At 35.8% G+C, this 21,059-nt stretch overlaps 1 protein-coding gene across 2 annotated transcripts; it reads right to left on the bottom strand.

Annotated features, from left to right (window-relative positions):
* Positions 1 to 91: 91 nt before the first annotated feature.
* LOC100816002 (DNA ligase 4) lies at positions 92 to 19,802 on the bottom strand. 2 transcript variants are annotated; one of them, XM_003546387.4, is made up of 27 exons: positions 19,194 to 19,802; positions 19,015 to 19,106; positions 17,389 to 17,474; positions 17,174 to 17,310; positions 16,524 to 16,598; positions 13,347 to 13,438; positions 12,990 to 13,061; positions 12,702 to 12,781; positions 12,582 to 12,619; positions 12,489 to 12,495; positions 12,170 to 12,325; positions 9,701 to 9,776; positions 8,707 to 8,831; positions 8,583 to 8,617; positions 8,434 to 8,492; positions 7,814 to 7,897; positions 7,565 to 7,660; positions 7,427 to 7,475; positions 6,946 to 7,033; positions 6,658 to 6,861; positions 3,954 to 4,079; positions 3,737 to 3,836; positions 3,545 to 3,650; positions 2,590 to 2,720; positions 2,295 to 2,456; positions 1,214 to 1,369; positions 92 to 943 (listed from the first exon to the last, which is right to left on the bottom strand). In XM_003546387.4, exons 1-27 carry the CDS (start codon positions 19,524 to 19,526, stop codon positions 193 to 195), a joined length of 3,516 nt encoding a protein of 1,171 aa, XP_003546435.1. In that variant the 5' UTR covers positions 19,527 to 19,802; the 3' UTR covers positions 92 to 192. The 2 variants fall into 2 exon arrangements, with proteins under 2 accessions (XP_003546435.1, XP_025981486.1); XM_026125701.2 differs by lacking the exons at positions 12,170 to 12,325; positions 12,489 to 12,495; positions 12,582 to 12,619.
* Positions 19,803 to 21,059: the final 1,257 nt, after the last annotated feature.

Raw genomic sequence — 21,059 nt, 5'->3', positions numbered from 1 at the left:
AATATAATTTTAGTTTCATAAGTTCACACTTATCATTTTTAAAGGCTTTCATTCTTGATCTACATAAAGTTCAGATATCAAATTTGCCAGCTAAGACAATTAAAACTTTACTTAAGATTTGGTAACAACTAGTTTGACAGAAATTCTGGCCTATATATTAAGAACTTAGCAATACATTTGTAAGACGATGCTCTACCAGTCCTTCAGCAGCTCACTGGCAACATCCTTGTAGCTAACTTTCTTTTTCTTTGTAGTCATAGGCTCTGCTTCTGCATTGGAGGTTTCTGGTAGCTTCTCTTCTCTAACACTTCGATTCATCGGTTGCTCGACTTTTTGGGTGGCAAGGCTAGGAATCATGTCAAATAACATTGCTTGCAGGGGGTCAGCTGAAATTTCTAATTTCTCAGTCACCTCATTGTTTTGCTCATTGTGCCTATCAGACATTTCTATTTCAGGAACCAACATTCTTTCACGTTCATTGTCATTCAAGTCCTTTTGCTTGTCTAACTTATTTTGTTCAGAATTTTTCTCAATCTCAGCAACTTGGACATTTTCCCGTTTCTCAGTCTCCTGTGGTTCTGAACGTTTCTTGTAAAAATCAAGACTTCCTGCTCTCGTGTCAATCTCCTGCTCAATTGGTCTTTTGCCATGAGAATCACTTTCATCTGACGATTCATATTCACATATTTTAGCAGGCTTTTTTGCAATTTGTGGTCGTGCTCTTCGAGCTTGTTTGACAGCTGGTTGTTTTACTTTTTTGATACCACTGCCTGCAGGTCTTCCTCTTTTTCTTTTGCCACCCTTCTCTTGAGATACCAAAGCCATACTGTCTTCACTTGCAGCTTTTGAACTCCTCTGTTGAATTCCCTTGTCGGAGAAAGAAATATTTTGGTCTTCTACATTATCTCCACTCTGATGAGCCTCTAACCCCAACTCCAGTTCACTAAAACAGATAGCAAAAAACCATCAAATGCCAAGGAAAATATTGATAGAATAGGACCACTCCTACATTTAACCACAGCTAATCCCATCCATTTTAAACATCAGGGGCTAATCAAAATGAAGTGAAAAATTGTTATGTAGTATACTGGTGCAAATTCCCCAAGAAGAACATATAATATATCAATATTAAAGCAATTCGATTCAAAAAAGGTTCCAACATTGTCATCCCCCAAAGTCACAGAATCTAAATGCTTTTCATGCATTAACTTACCAATCTTCAGCAGTTGTCTCTTCTATTCCCCAGGGTTTCAAACTGTAGGAGTCTTCTGGTAATCTTTGGCAACTGTCAGAACAATCTTCTAACCACTGGGATTTAACTATATGCAACCTCTTGCTTCGGAGAATTTTTCTTTTTACTGAAGTGAAACTACATAGTCAAAGTCACCCCGTCCCCTCCCGACCAAAAAGGAAAGTTAAAGGATTGGGGGGGGGGGGGGAGGCAGAGAGAGTATGTCAGGGCACAATTAAATAACATAAACAAATCATTATCATTCACCTAGTGATTTTAAACAAAGCTGGGAAATGAAGTTTTAATTCACCACTTTTTTTAGTGAGAAGAAATTTAAGAAGGAGAATCTCATTGAAAATTACAGTTCGTAACTCAAAATAGAATATTTAAGGAAGGGAGAAAAGTTGAATACCAATAAGACATGTTAGAAAATTTGATGATATCTTTTTTTATATCTTAAAATATTTTAGAGTATCCTAAATGCCCTTAAGATTTATTCTTCTATATATTTGATGATAGGTTTCCTTGTTTAATTAAGATCTTTGTAATTATAGAACCATTGTATCATGTAAATAGGAATATGATTTCCAATATTTATTGCATTAGGTCTATATATAAAATGGACTTCGTTGTGCAGTTAACACACATGGCTTTCAGCGTCTCTTGCATCTATTTTTCTCTCTATCAACAAGCTATACCAGCACCATTTTACACAGAATGCCAAATTTATGCATATGTTATTTTTGGCCTTTTTCATCTTTGGAAACATATTTACGAAAGGTCCAGATGATGAATATTTGGGTACAATAGCATATCCATATTTTATTACTTTGTCTGGTTTTTCGGATTGTTCAAACCGATGACTTGATTGATTCACTGTTTTCCTATCAAAGTTGCCTTTCTAGTCTAGTTTTTATTTTATCATTTATAAAGAAGAAACATGCCCCGAAAAAACCTAACAGAAAATTGAGAAACAAAAACTATCCTGTAATCAACAAATTGTACTGCATAAGTCGTTGATGATGCAACACTTGACAAGGTGCCAATAGGACAGATCACTTACCTACTCTGTATTTGTTCAAAGTCAGTCTGATATCCTGGCACAAGCAAGACAACTAAATGGGTTGCACAAGTAAGATTAGAGGTAACTTTTCCACCACCCATGAGAACTTCAAGCTTCAATCTCCTCACAGCAAGTTGCAATATAAAATGCCAATCACTTTTCCTGTATGAAAATATTGAATAATCAGAGAGCTAAGGAGCAAACTTGGTGAAAATAATGACCACCATCAAAATCCTAAATCTCGTATTAGTGCTGAAGTTAAAAAAAATAGATTTGATTTAACATTATATCTTACAATGAAGGTATTGCAGAGTGGAAATAAATGGAGCATCCATAAAAGAAAGACCACTTATCCTTTGGGCAGTATTTTTTCCTATAATGATCAACAGTGCTGACATCTTCTGACCTATCAATATTGCTTAAGAGCTGCAAAAGATGATATAAATGAAAGTTAACTCACTTTAATGAGGCATAACCTAAGTTGACTTTGCTAACTAAGGAAAAAGAAAAACATATATCACAGCAATCAAGTAGTTACTAGTTACGATGTAAACAAGCCATCATATGGCAAAGGTCCACAGCGCACAAAGGAAAAGAAGTTATCACTTGGCTCCTACAATTTTTTTTTTTTTTTAAAAGTGCAACAATCTAAAGGGGCATGTGGTACAAGGGAAGTTTTCTCATTCCCGGGAATAGTGAATCTTGAGAATCATGACTCCTAATAATGACTAAAATCTGTTTGGTTGGTGATAAATATTCCTGAAAATATTTATATAAGTTTCCTAGGAATTAATGAGTAACATGGTATTTTTACCATAAACTTTAATTATTTACCACAATAAATGCTCTAAGAGTAACGTGGTATTTTTATACTGCAGTAAAACTCTTTTTTTAACTCGAGAAAGTTAGATTCTCACCTCCCATGGGAACAATTTTGTGAGAAACAGCTAAAAAAATTCCCGAAAAGTACTGTTTCAGTGAATATTATGTTGTAAAAAATAAACCAAACATGGAAAACAAGCATTCCCAACTTCAGATTCCCAGGAATCTAAAAAAAAACCTTGTACCAAACACCCCCTAAGGGAAAAATGCATTAACTAACACTTGACTTAACCGAAAACCACACCCCAATTTTCACATTAACATGGTGGTTCGTTTCCTTCACATTTCAATATGTGAATATTTACTTTAAGATAAATAGAGTCAAAATTTTGACAAGATAGAAACTAGCTAGTAGCAAATGCTATTACCTGCTTGATGACTCCAAGATCAAGGTCCAAGTAGTAAGTGTCTGAGAACTCATCAATTTCTTCTTGTAACTTCTTCTTTGTCAGTTCAGATAGAAAAAGGAAGTACCTTTCAAAGGAAACATTGAAAGCAATATACAATCAGAAAAACTTTTGTAGGATTCAAATAAGTTTATATTCAGTCATATAACTCACTTAGGCTGTAAGCAGACAAGCTTCTTTTGATCATAGCAATCTAATACCCAAGAATAATGAATGATATCACCATGACGCTTTGCTGCTTCAAATTTAAACCCTACAGTACACAGACAACTGACTTTTATTAGATCTTCAGCCAATGAAATTGTACTTTTCATGCACAGCATTTGCACAAATACATAAACACAGAGAGAGAGAGAGAGAGAGAGAGAACCCTTGCTGTCTGCTGCAACACAATGCGTGACTGAGTTATTCAAATTCATTGAAAAAGTTCCCCCATTCTCAGCAATTATTTTGTGCAAGGACTCGAGAGAATGAGATAGAGGCACATTAACAAAATCTGTGCATGTCAAGGGAAACTATATTGCAACTATAATTTTAAGATCAATCATCATTTCTCTAATGCTGCTACACTGTCAATCTTGAGAAAAATTATGAGGAAAAGGGGTAAAGTAACATAAAATATTTTTGTAATGGAAAGAATTGTGTTCAGTCTATTTTAAGGCAACTAAAGACCCCCTTTTATTAAGAGGAGCACAAGTATAATGGAGCCTGAAGGGATTGTCATCACATTTTGTGCATATACAATTGCTTTCTGTTGACACAACCATTTCAGTGAATGTGGAGTGGAAAAAGAAAAATATGAACATCTAGAAGCACATGCAACTCAAAAAAAAAAAAAAGGACCAGAAGAGGGAATTTGGAAAATGTAACGAATGTGGGTGCAGGTCCATGTATTTATGTGGCACAAAATAAGGTAGTTGCACAATGTCATACAGGATAATACAAAGGACTAGAAAACCTTCATGCACACTAATACACAAACTTTAACACGAGGAAATAAGTATAAAGGCAGAATTTAAAACAAAAATCTATATAAAAATAGCAGTTAGTTAGTGGACAGGTAATTGGTAGCTATTAGAGCATGTGTTGTATAACTGTATAAACAGTTTTGTAATTTTGTGTACTTGTAAGGGCTGTTAGCTTTTGCTAACAGCACTTCTCTAGCATTAGATATCTGATGACAGATCAGTTAGTTCAGTTAGTCTGTTAGTTTGTTAGTTAATTCAGTTAGTCTGTTAGTTAATTCAGTTCGCCTTTGCTGTTAGTTAGTTAGATTATGTTACTGCCAGTGTAAAGGTTCAGAGGTCTATATATACCTCTCATTGTAACCAACTCAGATTAACTTTTCAGTCTAGTAATAATATCAGTCTTTTCTCTCAATTTTCTCACCTTCTTAAACACTTTATCACTCAGTTTTATCAAATATGGTATCGAGAGCCTATCCTTTGTAGTTATCATTCAAGATCTGTGTATCCATGGCATCCGCACCTTTGAATCCTGTATCCCAGTCGTTCCCAAACACCATTGCCGAGAAGTTCGATGATTCAAACTACTTTCACTGGCAACAGCATGTAGAACCAGTGATCAAGGCGCATAAATTGCAGTGTTTTGTCGTCAATCCTGTCATTCCGCCTCACCATCTCACGGAGGATGATAGTATTGCAGATCGCGTGAATCCTGAGTATGAAGCTTGGGAAGTTCAGGATCAAACACTTCTTGTTTGGCTGCAGTCCACATTCTCAAAATCAGTCTTGTCACACGTGCTGGGCTCGAATCATTCGTATCAGGTTTGGGACAAGATCCATGAGTATTTCTGCTTGCACACCAAATCTCATGCTAGACAATTGAGAACCGCAATGCGTGCGGTTTCACTTGAAGGAAAATCTATCAAGGAATATTTGCAGAAAATCAAAAGTTATGTTGATGAACTTGCTGGAGTTGGAGTTCTGGTGCAACACGAGGAATATGTTTATGCATTGCTTGAAGGGATCCTATCAGATTATGCACCGGTAATCTCTGTAATTGAAAGCAAGAAATGCACTCCATCAATAGCTGAAATTGAGGCCTTGCTTTATGGCCATGAAACATGTCTGGTTCGTTACTATAAAGAAGCTCAAATGTTAAGCTCTCCATCGCTGAACTGCACTCAAGATTATTCACACTCGAATTCCTATAAATATGGTGATTTTGGTGGTTCTAGAGGATCTTTTGGCTGTGACAGTGGTCGTAGTGGTCCTTCTAATCATGATGCCAAACGCAATGGTGGTGGTTCCGGTAGAGGACAAGGTAATGGCAGATTTGCCAACTTTCAATGTCAAATCTGCCTCAAGTATGGTCACACTGTCAATGTGTGCCATTTTCAGTCTGACATGAGCTTTCAACCTCATGAATCACTCACCTTCTTTGATCCTGTCACACTCCAAGCAATTCCTTACTCTTCTGGTTCTATCAGATCTTCCAATACCTGGGTCAATCCTAATTCTAAGCTTGCTGTATCAGCTCCCAATTAACCCAGTGCTATGCTTACTAATTCCTCCTTTCATGGGAATGGTGCTGCAAACTGGATTCCAGATTCAGGAGCCAGCTTTCATGTAACTGGAGAATCACAAAACATTTCAGCAAGATTTGAGATACTCAGAGACAAACTCAATGTGAAGAGTCTTTCTTCTGAAAACTCTTCCCCTTGAGTTTGAGGGGCGATATTAGAATATTAGAGCATGTGTTGCATAACTGTATAAACAGTTTTGTAATTTTGTGTACTTGAAAGGGCTGTTAGCCTTTGCTAACAGCACTTCTCTAGCATTAGACATCTGATAACAGATTAGTTAGTTCAGTTAGTTTGTTAGTTAATTCAGTTAGCCTTTGTTGTTAGTTAGATTCTGTTGCTGCTAGTGTAAAGTTTCAGAGGTCTATATATACCTCTCAATATAACCAACTCAGATTAACTTTTCAATCTAGTAATAATATCAGTCTTTTCTCTCAATTTTCTTGTCTTCTCAAACACTTTCTCACCTCCTCAAACACTTCATCACTCAGTTTTATCAAATAGTAGCTAACAAGATTCTTCAGGATACAGAACATCATATTTGAAAATATTAAGGAGCCCCCCTTAATGCTGGAAACATCAGTTTGAATTAAATGAGAAGGAACAATGGACAAATTTTTCTTTTCTCCCCTAGTGGAGGATTTCGATCGTTTTGGTTTACTGTCCTGTTTGCTGCCATATTCTGTATCCCTCTGTGTGGTACCGTTGCTAGAATGTACCAGTTCTATAAATGCTGTAAAGGGAGAAAAAGAAAGGAATCAATTTTACAGCAACATCATCAATGAAGATACAAAATCCTATTTTGCAAATCCCTTACATTGAACATCAAGGCATTCATACCAAGCTTTGTCATATCTCACCCTGTCAATCCTAGGAAATCTGAGACTGTAAGGTGCAGAAAATACCTGTAAATAAAATCATTCAGAAAACAGTGCAGTTCATAAGACAAAGACAAGAAAGATTATGTAGACAGCAATCCTTCCACTCTGGGATGGATTAAGGGGGTGGGGGGGGCAAGCAGGGGCCTCCCCCCCAAGATCCTTTGTGTATACTTGAGAAGAGGAGAAAAATAAAAAGAAGAGCAATATTGATAGAAAATATAGTATTGAGTTGATGTTTGCTTAATTTTTCTCTACTAGTAGATTTTATCACTGGAACTTTTAATTTACTAAATAATTATTTACTAGAAGTTAGATATTTAAATTATTGTGTAAAAAAAAATTTCAGCCCCCCCTTTGATGCATTTCTGGATCGTGCATCCACTTAAAGATAAACACACTGCATTTGCAAGGACATACCTCAGATTCTATAGTTCGAATATCACTGGTTATAGACAGAATAATTGATCTGCATGAAGAGAAGGGTAAATATTGATCAACGTAGAAAATACAAGTGACATATACTGACGAGTTCATAATTAAGGCGAAAATACTTACTTCTCAGGGCTATCAACCCACACGTCAGGTCTTTCTTTTGAATGATTAGTTACTTGATAAAAACTTGGTGGCCTCTTCTTTGGATATTCATACTTTCTGAGAGAGAAAGAGGCAGAGAAGTTCAAGATATTTAATAAATTATGGTATACCATTAATTTTGTTTCGTTTCATCACCAGAAAATGCAAGCAATTTAAACACACAGGGAAAAACAATACGCAATATTATCTCATCAAAACAATATAACTTACCTGAAGTAAGGTTTAAGTTTGGTCACTACAGCATCAAGCTCATCATCAGAGAGTCCAGTACCAACTCTGCAAAAGGAGATAAATCTGCAATATAAAGAAGAACCTGATTAATGGAGCAATGTATAGATAGCTATGCATATAAGTGAAAACAAGCTAGTTTTAAGTATCTCAACTTTACATTATGAAACAAACAGAACCGGAACAAAATGAAACAAACAGAAAATTTGCAAAGATTTATCAAATTCAATGCACAGTTCAGTTATATTCCAGATGTGTGTGGGTAAGCATACCAAACTAATTTAGTGTAACCCAAGTATATTACTTACCACATGTTTGCAATATCGAAAGAATTTTCATTTTTAGTGCAGAAATTGAAATGAAAGTTGAAACTATTAGAAGGCTAATATAAGAGGTTGAGACGTGGGACATGACGGAGAGCCGGTCAATGATTTAATGCCATATAGAGTATACAAGACACATAGCAATTAGATTGCCACATCACTTAATCATGTCAACAACAGGGACTAAAATTGGTCAGTTTTAAATGGCAAGGGATCAAAATCAAAATTTGACATATTCATAGGAACCAAAATGATAAAAAATTCTTGACACGTTTATACTGCTTAGGGTGCGTATTTGGGGATGGACGCTCAGCAAGGCCAACCAAGAATTGAGCAACCTGAAAAGAAAAGCATGCCGCTACAAGTTCATTAGAAGAACAAAGGAATAATTTGTTAAAAGGTCAAATGCAGTGGGAAAATGACCAAACCTCTCCTCCACGTCGTCCAGAGCCATAGTAGCCACCTACAAATAGTAAAAAACAGCAAAGTCAAAATAGCCATGTTAAACAAACTGCTTTAGGATGTATAAATTTAAGAACATAAATCATATACCAATGATAAGTACGTCCAGATCAGAGCCAGCTTGAATGTATTCAGGCTTCAATTTTAGCCACTTTCCACTACGATCACTAGGTTCCCATTTGGAGCTGTGGTCTTTTAAAACAATTCCCTCATCTCTAAAAAAAGGAAGGAAAGAAATGCATAACATGATACACTAAGACCTATTAAGAGGTTAAATGTAAGGAGGAACAAAACAAAAGTAGAGGATCATAGCCTTTGAAATAGTAAAATTGTGCAATGGCCTAATAACTGGGCAACTAACAGAGGGAGTTAGTTAGGATTGTTGAAATAGAAATAAAAGATGAGAAGGGAGAAGGAGGAACCAAAAGTTTTTGAGAATCAAAAGTTGAGACTTGAGACACCACTGATCTCTTAAACACAAGTATCTAAGGTGGAGGCTCATTTATGATGTTAATATCTTTAATTGCAACTATATGTGTGTGTGTGTGTGAAAAATGAGAACTATAAATTTGGATCATAGAACCATACATAGATGGTTGGGATTAAAACTTAGTAGACACACGACCACTTAAAAAAAATTATGTGCATTTATCTTTTAATCTTGAACATTCAAATATGATTTAATTGTCCAGATTTATAATTCTTATTTCTCATAGCAACAAGAGTTCTCACTATATATATTAGCTATGGTCTTCCATAATAATCTTCAAAAAAAGAATTGAGAAAACTCAGAGCAATGGAGTTTTGTTTGGTGAGAATGAAGGGGAGTGTTAGATAATTAATATAAAATCATTCATGTATCTTCACCTAACATCTAAAGTTTTTGGTATAGTTGGTTCATGGCATGCTCCTTTCTTATACTGAAGGCTTGTTTCATTTAGCTCGACATATAAAAATAGCTATCAAGTGTATCAGTCTTTGTCTTTGGACAAGTCAGTTAAAAAACTTACAGATTGCTGCTTTAAATATCCACCAATAGCTTAGTTGGAAAAATTAACCAAAATAAATCAAGGGTTTTACTAACCTATTTTCAATGGTTTCTTTAAAAAATCTCTCAACTTCATCCACATTATGAGCAATAAATGACCAACAAGGTTCACCTGTATAACAGCACAAAAATCATAAATAATATGAGCATATGTTAAGTCATTGAATCAATAAATAGAAAATCATGTGAAAATTAATAAATGAGGATATTTATAAAAAGAAATAGTATCAAAGATATGCGTATTTCCAGAAGAAATGTTGATGCACACACAAGATTAAAAACTGCACATCCATAATAACAAAAATATATTGATGATTTGAAATGACGTGACATTGCAACAAATAGCAAGACAGAGGAGATGGCCAGAGAAAGTGTAATCATTTCCATTCAGCAAACTTGATTAGTTCATGCCATCCTCATCATGACACTTGAACACAGACAAAATTGTTTCCTTTTTATCCCTTTGTAAGATTCCCACAAATTTTGGCTTTCCGAATAGAATTTTACATGGATGTTACCAGTTATCTTCCTTTACACCACTCTTTCTTTTTATTGGGTAAAAAGAAGAAATTTACTAAAGATGAAGAGAAGATAATTACAAAGAGCCCAGTGGATTAAGGTCCCTCCTTAACAGAAAAGTAAAAAATTTAAAGAACAATGAAAAATCTCAATGGAGCAAAGCTGCTCAATAACTCATGGAAATCATCGTAAAATGATAAGTGCTTTACACCAAATAGAAAGCCAAATGCGTAGTCCCAAATCAACTACTGATCCAAAGAGACCCCTTAAAGATAAAGCAGTTACTTTCCAACCAAATGCACCAAAGTGTAGCATAGGTTGCATATAGTCTCAAAAAATTAGCTTTACTTCTACCAATCTACAAATACCACTAAACTGAACATAAAAAATTGGTCCAAGCACCTAAGTACACCTAATATTCACCAAAAATGCCAAACATTGAATTCCATAAAAAAAACAACTAAAACAATATAAAAAACAGATGATGAAGTGTTTCCTTTTCACTGTTTTCATTTTTCAAATTGGAAATTCATCAAGAGCAGGACTACTACGGCAACAAAAACCTTTTCAGTAATGTAGATCCAAAAGACATCATGTTCTGTTGAAAACCAAATCTTCAAAAAGGTCATTCATATCTTAAACTTTCTTTAATGTTTTCCCTTGGAGTTTTTCTTGCCCTTCCTCTACCTCTATTGAGCTATCCTCATCTTACCAACCACTCTTAGGCTTCTCTTGGCTCCTCACATAACCAAACCATCTTAGTCAAGATTCTTTTAGCAACTGGAACAGAAATAGAACACACTTAAGTGAGGTAAATCTACTGTAGTGTTATAAACATGCCATTACAGCCTATGGCGCTGCCATTTAACAATGATCTTATCCCTTTGAAAATATTGGTAACAGTATGGTCACCACCAGGTATATATGCAATGAATGACAAGGACTGAAACTTTTAGAGTATACTTACTCCGTCTAGTATTTTTACTTTGTGTATTTTGTTATCTGTTGTTTTTAAGCTGTTATCTATCCTTTTATAACTTGTCTTTCTTTTTCTTGATCAACGAGAAATCAGAGTTTATCAAACTCTATTATGGTATCACAGAGTTAGGTTGCAATCCACACCATAGATTTTTCTTGGAGATTACTTTGGGATAGGTTACCGTCTAAGGAAAACCTAATTAGGAGGCAAGTTGACATTGAAAATGATCTCTGCCCCTTCTGCCAAAGCCAAGTCGAATCTGCCTCTCACCTCTTTTTCAATTGTCAAAAAGTTATGCCTTTGTGGTGGGAATTTAACTCCTGGGTCAAGGAAGATAGAGTTATTCACTGTAGGCCTATGGACAACTTTCTTCAGCACTTTTCCTTGGCTGGTTCGAGGGATACCAACAGAAGGTGAAAGATTTGGTGGATAGCAGCCACAAGATCTATATGGAACCTCAGAAATGACATGATTTTTAATAATCAGCCTTTTGTCATCTCTAAGCTGGTGGATAATGTAATCTTTCTCACCTGGTCATGGCTGAGAGGGTGGGAAAAGGATTTTAATGTTCCTTTTCACCAATGGTCCTCATCTATGTCTTTGGCCTTTACCTAGTGTGTGGTCTGTAGGGTTGGGCTATGTAGTTTTCTTTGTTGGGTTGATGTTTTGCTGGTTATGCTTTCATGTTTCAGGAGATAGTATCTCCTTTGTTTCCTTGTAGTACTTCTGGTACTATTTTTATCATATTTATAAAGTTATTTTTGGCCGTTCAAAAAAAAAATAACTAGTTATAGTTATAATACCCACTTATTATGGTTAGTTATGTAAATACCCAAACCATGAGCACCCCTACTCAGAATATAAACTTCATTTATATGGTCCAAAAAAAATCAACTCAAGCCACATCACCAATCTGAAATCATGAAAGTTGGATTGAAGTGAAAGAACTGTTGGGAAATTCCTTGACATACACAAGACAAGACAAATTGCACATGAGAAAATCTTACCAGAAGAAATATGACTGTTGATACCAGCATTAGGTACCAAAATTTCCAAACGACCCTTCACTGGCCTTACAATTTTACACAAAATCTCATGTCGTTCCTTCAAAGTTTGGTGAATCAAACTAGTATCTCCAAAATAAAGGATATCAAATGCAACATCTAGCCACTTTCAAGTCAAGGTATATCATATATAAATTTTTCTTGCATTAGAAAATCGTCATCACCTACAGAATTAGATATTCATTCTTCCGTTGAAACCAAAACCATATCAAATTTCATGATAGCTGGAATTAATAGTTGAAATGTTCAAATACAAGGATACAGCATAACTGCATCAAGAAAGGACCTAGAAAAGGTTAAAATTGAACTTGATAGTTTCTCGTAAAAAAAGAAGAAAAGATTCAAAATGGATAACCTGTCTATCACTATCAAGACCATCTCTTGCTGCCTTGGCTGCCAAGAACAGAAAATATTAAATGGTAGTGTTACAGAAAATTATAGATTTACTGTGATCAAGCCATATTAAAGTACGTGCCTATTTCCTGGTTTGAGCCAAACTCAGCAAAACGTTTCAAGGATGTGTCCCACACCAACATTTCACCATCAAGGATGCACCTAAGAAAGATAACAAGGACCCAAAAGAAAAATACATAAGCTATTTCAGAAACATACATACACTACTATTGTTATATATAAATTATATCAAACAGCCCCTCCAAGTTATAGTTGCAGGCACCCTTCACATCAAGAAGAATAAACAAGTGGGATAGAAATTATTTGAAATAAACAAAATTGCAATACATGAAACACTATAAATGTTCACCTATCAACAAGAACATTTTGTATTATGATTTCTGACATCGCATGTGCATATTCAGAATGATCGATAAAGTTCCTGCAATGATGAAAAAAGTAAACAATAGAATATCTATCTTTAGGGAAAAAAATCTACAAGAAATAAATAGCATAACATAACATTTTCAGAAATACCAAGGCAAATGGAAAACCCAAGGAAAAACAAAGAGGAACCCATATTGTGTTACATTATGATGCTTCATCAATGTATAAGTTATTATATAAATACAAAACAATTCACCAAGCATTCTTATGGTTTCAAGCTAAGAAATAACACACATTTAGATAAAATACATTTAGATATAAAACACACATACGCACTTGCCTTGAGAAGAAATGTATTTCAGTTCCATTTTTATGAATTTGAATGCGGTCACCATCAAATTTGCACTCAACAACCACATCCTTCCCATGAAGCTAAACAAAAGCAGAAATGTACAAAAAGGAAAAGTAAGTAATAAATGCCAAACTAATGAATTCACTATGCATGAAATCATGTATTATCCCATTAACTATTAAATAGTTTTAAATATGATTGGTGAAGTCCTTAAGTCCGGTGTTGAAAATCACCTTACAGAAACATGCATAATCCTTGACCACAGTTTAGGTTGGAGCAGGTGGTCAGTTGTCACTGATGTTGAAATTATAGGGTTTAGGTACGGAAGGAGAAAAATAAAGAAAGCATTCAATGATATTCTTCTTAGATTGATATGGTATATAACAATGTGATACAACAGTGAAATCACAAACCTCTATGTATACTAGGAATCAGGTTTAGACTCCTAACACTAATCAAATAAGGGGACAAATAAACTGTTAAAGAGAAAGATAAAATCCCTAAGAAGATCCCTCAAAATATCTGAACAAATTCACAGTATAGGAAGTTCAAATATTTGTCCTATGCTCCAAGCTGAAAATCAGGACCTGCAAAGGCTGATTTCGGTTAAACAAGTTTTTTCTTTAGGTTGGAGGATAAAATGATATTTCATGACAGAATTTCACCGATTAATTTGCCAAGGAGGAGAAAACCTATGATGCTTGATGTGTAAAGAGGAGCAATGCCATCAAAGTAGTGACAGACTGCACCCCTTTGCATAGAGTTTATCATCAATGAAGAGCAAGAGAAGACAAAATCAGCAATGGCTCAGATGAAGTTTGAAGAACCAGTGGAAATGAAGATGCTTTGCAGCATTGAAAGATTGAACAGTGATAAGCTCCAAGGTTAGTTTTTTTTTTTTTACACAGCAAAAATCGATATTGTATTAGAAATAATATTCAGTACTAGGTGTACTGAAATACAGAACAAGAAGTTACAGAGGCAATGATCTGCCAAACCCAACTAGAGAAGACAAAAACACAGGAGCTGAAAACAAAATAGGTCAAAAACCCCCCTCTAAGATAGTTCTTCCTTCAAGTTAGTAGACCAATGGTTGAACTGAGTTTGAAAGTCTTTCTCCATACATTTTAACCAAGACCAAGTATGGAATAAAGCTTCATCCATGACTTTTTCGGGGTTGTGGTTATTGAAAACCAAGCTATTTCTATGCTTCCAAATAGTCATGGATAGAGCTATCCATAAAACCTCCCATCTCTTGTCTATATTACTTTTCCTATTCCAATGAGAGAATTGCATGAAGTGATTTTTAGGCTCAATGGGAAAAGGGCCCACTCTATTGGCCCATCTCAAAGCCTCCCACCATAGACTCCTAGTTTTGGTGCAAGTGAACATGACATGGCCGACATTCTCCTTCTCAGATTAGCCTTAGTAGGTAATCTGTTTTTGAATAATCTCCATGAGAAAGCAATTGCTCTTGGAGGAATTTTCAGATTCCAAATAATCTTGGATGCACTGTCTTCAGTAACAATATTGCCAACGTCCTTCAAGAGATTGTAAACTGACTTTGTGGAGTAAGAACCACTAGGATCATCCCTCCAAGTTAGAATATCCATACTTGAACGATGGATGTGGACATCATCAATCTCAGCCATGAATGCTGCTACCATATCAATTTGATGATCAAAGAAGTTTCTCCTCCAATTTATCTTCCAATCCCATCTATCTTCAACGAAGTGGCCCATTAAGTTGATTGGAGAATTCTGCTGAGTACTCATTTGATACAGAGTGGGATATTTGTCTTGGAGGGTTAAGTCATCGTCCCTCCACTTATCCTTCCAAAACCTGATTTTGACCCCATTACCCACCTTCCATCTCAAGTTATTGTTGATACTATTGCTATCCTGCTGCTGAAAAACAGTCTCTAGGTCCTTCCACCAGTGAGAGAGGTCTCCACTGTTTCTGCCAGAGAGCAAAGCATTCCAGCCACCATATTTGGACAATAAGATTCTTGCCCAAAGCTGGTTCTGATTATTCACCAATTCCCAACCCCATTTGCCAAGCAAAGCCTCATTAAATTTGATCAAGTCTTTAATCCCTAACCCCCCTTTGTTCTTAGGAAGACAGACTGTGTCCCAATTGACCCAAGGGATCTTGTTGGCCTCAATACCACCACCCCAAAGAAAATTTCTCTGAATAGAGACTATCTTGTGCACCACTTTTTTAGGGATTCTAAAAAAAGACAACAGGTAAATGGGTAAAGCTGTTAAAACAGAGTTAATGAGGGTTATTCTACCACCCATAGAGAGACATCTTTGCTTCCATTTTGCAAGCTTGGCCTCAAACTTCCTGATGATAGGCTGCCACACACTCCAGCTTTTAGAACTCGTCCCTACTGGAATTCCAAGATAAGAGAAAGGAATATCCAGCTGGCTATAGTTAAGAAATTGAGCTGCATCCCTACACCAACCCTCTGATTTTCCTATGCAACCGAAGTGACTTTTAGCATAATTTATCTTGAGGCCAGAAACCATCTCAAAACACCTCAGTATAGATTTTAGGACTCTAACATTATCCGTAGTTGCAGCCCCAAAAAACAGTGTGTCATCTGCATATTGGAGAATATTAACATCCTCCTTTTGACTTCCCACTTGATAGCTGCTGAACATATTCTTAGAAATGGCTGTCCTCATCAAACCTGTAAGGCCTTCCACTACTATATTGAAAAGTAAAGGTGCAAGGGGGTCACCCTGCCTTGAGCCTTTTATTAAGGGCTTTTCTAATCGTTTGTGTCTTGGCATTTATTAGACAAGTTTTCCTTTACTAAAGGAAGTAATACCATTAAAGCAAAAAAATAATTAATATTTATAGCAAAATATATAATTAATATAATAGGCATTGAGAGAAACGCAGAAAACAAAACAGAAAGAAATTTTTAAAAAAAAATTGCTCTGTACAGATAAGATAAGGATGGATGACGGACACTGCCTTAGAACCTAATGATCAACTAGCATGCCACTTCAGGTGAGGGAGGTCCCACCAGCGGCTTCAAATCCTAAACATTGTAATATGTTCTCCATCTCCATGTCACAGCCATGGAAAGGAATAAGATTGACCAATGACTTGGAGGGGCATAAGTGACTGAATAAAAGGCTTAGCAAAGCAAACCTTCTTCCATGCTTCAGTTGCATTAGCAACTCTCTTAGCTAATTGGGGGCGCACAGCTTTTCCAACTTCAATATCCTACAGAAGAGAAGAAGATTTAAGATTGATTATACAAAGCATATTAACAAGCAATATGCAAATAAGAATTTTCATTTATATTTCAATCTTCATTTTCCATTGCAATTCTTCAGAACTTTGATAATTAGGAATGGCTTGACAAATCCTCTCAACCTCATGGATTCATATTGAAAACAACACAAAACCAAATCCCTTAATATAGGGACTGACATATCTTTTTACAACAAATACATATACTATTTACTATTGTAAGCACAAAATATAACAACTAATACCAACTAATTCACATAATATTAACCCTCCCCCTCAAGCTAGTGCAGCATATAAGTCATATGCATCAAGCTTGTTTCATGTGCATGTTACCTGTGGGCCTTGGAGAGACTTATCTTCTAGTCAACCATTAAAGTTCACATGACATGACAAAGCCCTTAATAAGAACACCATACCCAGAATGCTAATGTTCAGCACTAGCTAGGCTCATTTAGAGCCCAAGTTGAAAGAATAAAGAAGATAATGATTGCCATCATTGAAGGCTGTATAGAGTTCCAAAATTATTTTACTAAATCACAACTAACCTGCCGCTTATGACGTTGATTCCGATCCCTTAGCTTTTCACATACTAATTTTAAGTCACAAGTAACATTAAACAAGTCTTCTGCATCAGGATGGAATTCATGAAAAATGCTTTTTTCACTAATTCCCAGCTTTAGATCTGTAACAAAATTTAGTTATAGGCTCAAAGCTCATTTAAGTCTTATTAAATCAATTTGCTGGTGTAAAAGAAAAACACCTTTCAGGATTATCATGATAATCCACTTCATTTCCTGTGCATTTGTCTTTTGGATAAGGGTAGAAAGAACCAAAATTTTCTCAGCCCTGTAACAATGATCACACCATTAAGAATCACATTAAATAAAAAAAGATCATAGAGAATGGTGAAGCCAAATGTTAAGAACCATTAGAATATTCTAACATCACCAATTCAATGTATAAAACTTAAAACATAATAGCAACATATTAGACAACAACGTGGAGATAAGGTCTTCTGGTTCAATATACACAGCAAAGTATTTTCAAGTTTTGCGCACTAACAATAATAAAAGGTTTACAAAACGGGGAAGCTACTAAAACACTGACCAGTAAACAATGACACACCATAAAAGTGTAAACAATATTATTCAATCCCATCTGCATGCTGTTAAGAACCTACACATTTTGGTAAATAACAGAATCTGGTATAAATATATATAGTCCCTTGGAATAAAAAAATAACATTGATTTCATAATTCAAATTCTAACGTAAAAAAAAGACCAAGCGCACTGTAACCAAGACCAGATTTTTCTTTTATTTTTCATTTTTGAATGGCAGGCCAGGGAGCCAGGGGTGGCCCAAGCATAAGATTGTAAAGCCCCTGCTTGAAGAAAATAAGTAATTATAGGAAAAGAACATAAGAAAATAAAATAAAATGAGCTTATCCTAGAAGCTAAAATCAACTTATACATTTAACTTTTATAGAAATTCTTTCATTTAACTTCTTCAAAAGTTGAAGTGCATAAGTTGATTTTAGCTTATAGAAGAATCTCAATTCATTTTACCTTCTTATTTTTTTTCTCATATAAGTGCCTATGGATAAATTTATCCAAATAGAGCCTTAATCAAGCACTTAGTAAATAAGTACTTATCATGTAACCACTTATGTACAAGTTGTTTTTATAATCAAAGAGAACACAGTTAAAATATTTTTATATAAGTTTGTAAGTTGCTTTCATAAGCTATTTTGAAGAGCTTATAGAAATAAGCTGAAAACAACCTACAGACATATCATAGTTATTTTCATAAACTCTCCAAAACACTAGTACTTATGGCGTATTTATGATGTCATAAGATAAGTCCAAATAAGTTGCTAATAAGCTTTTCCAAACAGACCCAAGTCTTCCTCTTATGTCAAAGACCCATTGACACGTTTAAGAATTATTGCATTGCCAGTGATTAAGTGTGTTTGGAAACCATTTGCATCATTTCAAACGGAAATTCCCACTTTCCAATGCACAAAAATGAGAAGTAACAATTTGTAACTTCTCCGTTGAACGGACATTTAAGGCTTGCCAACTGCAAACCAAACACACTCTAAGATATCCAAGCATGTTCCAAAAACTCCTCTAGTTGCCAGTGATCAGACTTTTCACAAACCTCAATAATGCCCATAACCACAAAAAGAGAATTTCTCGCAGCATCAAAAAAAAAAAATTCCTTACGTCAATCAAAACATTCCTCATCAACTTCAAGGATCATTTTCCCATTTCTCAACATTTCGCAAACTTTCCCCCACCAACATCACGTAGTAACTAAAAATGCGAATACAACAATCAAGTGTAGAACTATAAACAAAAAAAAAAAAAAAAAACCCCAATGCACCTGTTTTCAGCGGAAGCCAACCGGTCAAGCAACTCATTCAGCTCCCTTATCGTCAATCCACCCGAAGCCGTCCCCTGCCTACGCTGCAGCACCTGTATCAAATAACAACATTTCATTTTCCACACACCACACAACCCTAACTAAAACAGACTAAACGGCGCCGTTTGTGATTTCGTCACCTCGGAGGCAACGAGGGCGAAATTGCCGGCGGTGGGGCCGGTGGCGGCGCCGCCCTTGCGCCAATTGAGGAGGCGGAGGGCGTCGGGGGAGTCGCGGGAGATGCCGAGGGCGTCGATGAGGGAGGTGGCGAGGACGGACTCCTTGAGGCCGTAGGAGCCGCGCTCGCGGTCGAGGTTCGGGAGAAGGAGGCGGACGGCGGGGAAGAAGTTGTGGTCGGTGCAGAAGGCGTCGAGGAACTTGCGGAACTTGGCGCGCTTCTTCGCCGCAGACTTGCTCCGCTGTGTCCACGTGAAGAGGCTGCAGAGCACGCTCAGCTTGGTTTGCTCCGTCATTTGAAGTTTTGAACTTCGATTAACCGCTAAGGCGTTTTTGTTTGTGAGAGTGATTTATACAGTATTTATGTTGGTTCAGTTGTTACTTGTGAGAGAAACACAAAGTGAATACCGAGACTTCTATAGTCAACTAGCGCGACTTGCTAGATACGTTTCATGTATTTTTTTATTTTTTTTTAGGGTAAAAGAGATCCGGATGTCTTCTAATGTAATAGACGACTAATTTCACTTGACATACATGGAGATGTTATTTACCAGAATTTTACACACAAGAAATTAAATATATATTTTTTGTTAAATATATTATTTCTCACATACGAGTATAACAGTTAAATTGTGTCTTGAGAGTGGTGGTTAAAAAATTTACGATAATTTTTTTAATGAAATTCTCATTGATAATGTATTGTAAATCAGAAAAAATATGTATTAACAACATTTTAATAAATAAAAAAATCATCCTTTTACTTCTTAGCCAATGTATCAACAACACTAATTAGCATTTATAATTTACTATTTGGTATCTTAAAATTGAAAATGAAAATGAAAATGCTTCCATTATGCATGGATTACTTACATGAGGTGATTTTGGTGATGGTAAGTGGCAAAAGCATTATGTGATATAGAAAATAAACTAAATGACATCTTCCATGTGTCTAAGTGCTTTGTGCAAAAAGATTAAAACAATGCAGCAAGTCTCTATTGCAAGGAGTGTCAACACAAATTACTACTTGCAAGCTACCTTGTCTTGTTGTCTAAGAAACATGCTTAAACTTTGCAACTTAAAAGGCTCTTCAATTTATAGTCAAGGAGAATTAAATGATATAAGATGGTTAAAAACAAAAAAAAAACACTCCAAATAAAAAGAGAAAGGAGGTGTTAATATGAAAAAAGAAAGGTTTAATTAAATTTTTCATACTTGATATATAGTCTGTTTTCAAAAAAACTACTTAACATTCATTTTTCTTCCCAGATACTTAAAAAAATTGTGTTTCATTTTAGTACCTAACATCAGGCTACATCCATTAAGTGATGACGTGACAGACGGAGTGTCATGTCATCACGCCTTGTCACTGAATCTTCATCGACACGTCATCACCTTCTTCCCTTTCTCCCCTTCTTCCTTTTTTCCAACGAAAAACACCACCATCAACTGCATTGCGCCACCACCATGCCGTCCAACCCCTTCTCCCCTTTTTTCCCTTCTCCTTCTTCCTCTTATCCAACAGAAAACAACTCACCCCACGCCACCAACAGAAAACAACTCACCTCATGGAAGTTAGGGGAAAATTGCAAGAAAGTGACTTGGTTTAGGGAATCCCTTTCGATTCGAAGTAGCTCCACATGGTTTAGGGATTTGGTTGCTTGGACGAAGATCACACATGAAGTAGGTTAGCAACACAAAGGTTCATGCGTTCAATTTGAAGGGTCGCGTGAAAACCAATGAAGGTGAACGCAAGAAACAATTCTCCCAACAAGCCCAAGATCTGGTTTTTAATTTGGATTTATGTTTTGAATGAAGGTATTTCTCTTCAC

Source organism: Glycine max, chromosome 15, assembly GCF_000004515.6.
Source record: "Glycine max cultivar Williams 82 chromosome 15, Glycine_max_v4.0, whole genome shotgun sequence".
In the NCBI taxonomy this organism is placed as follows: Eukaryota; Viridiplantae; Streptophyta; class Magnoliopsida; order Fabales; family Fabaceae; genus Glycine; species Glycine max.
The sequence above is the reverse complement of the archived record's forward strand: the minus strand, read 5'-3'. Positions and strand labels throughout refer to the sequence as shown.

Excerpts from the sequence above, each read along its gene's own strand:
- LOC100816002 (XM_003546387.4), bottom strand. The coding sequence starts at position 19,526 with ATGACGGAGCAAACCAAGCTGAGCGTGCTCTGCAGCCTCTTCACGTGG. Across the intron at positions 8,832-9,700 it reads AAAGAAACCATTGAAAATAG|AGATGAGGGAATTGTTTTAA; the intron begins GTTAGTAAAACC and ends TCCTTTTTTTAG. Across the intron at positions 1,370-2,294 it reads TTTGAACAAATACAGAGTAG|TTTCACTTCAGTAAAAAGAA; the intron begins GTAAGTGATCTG and ends TTGACTATGTAG.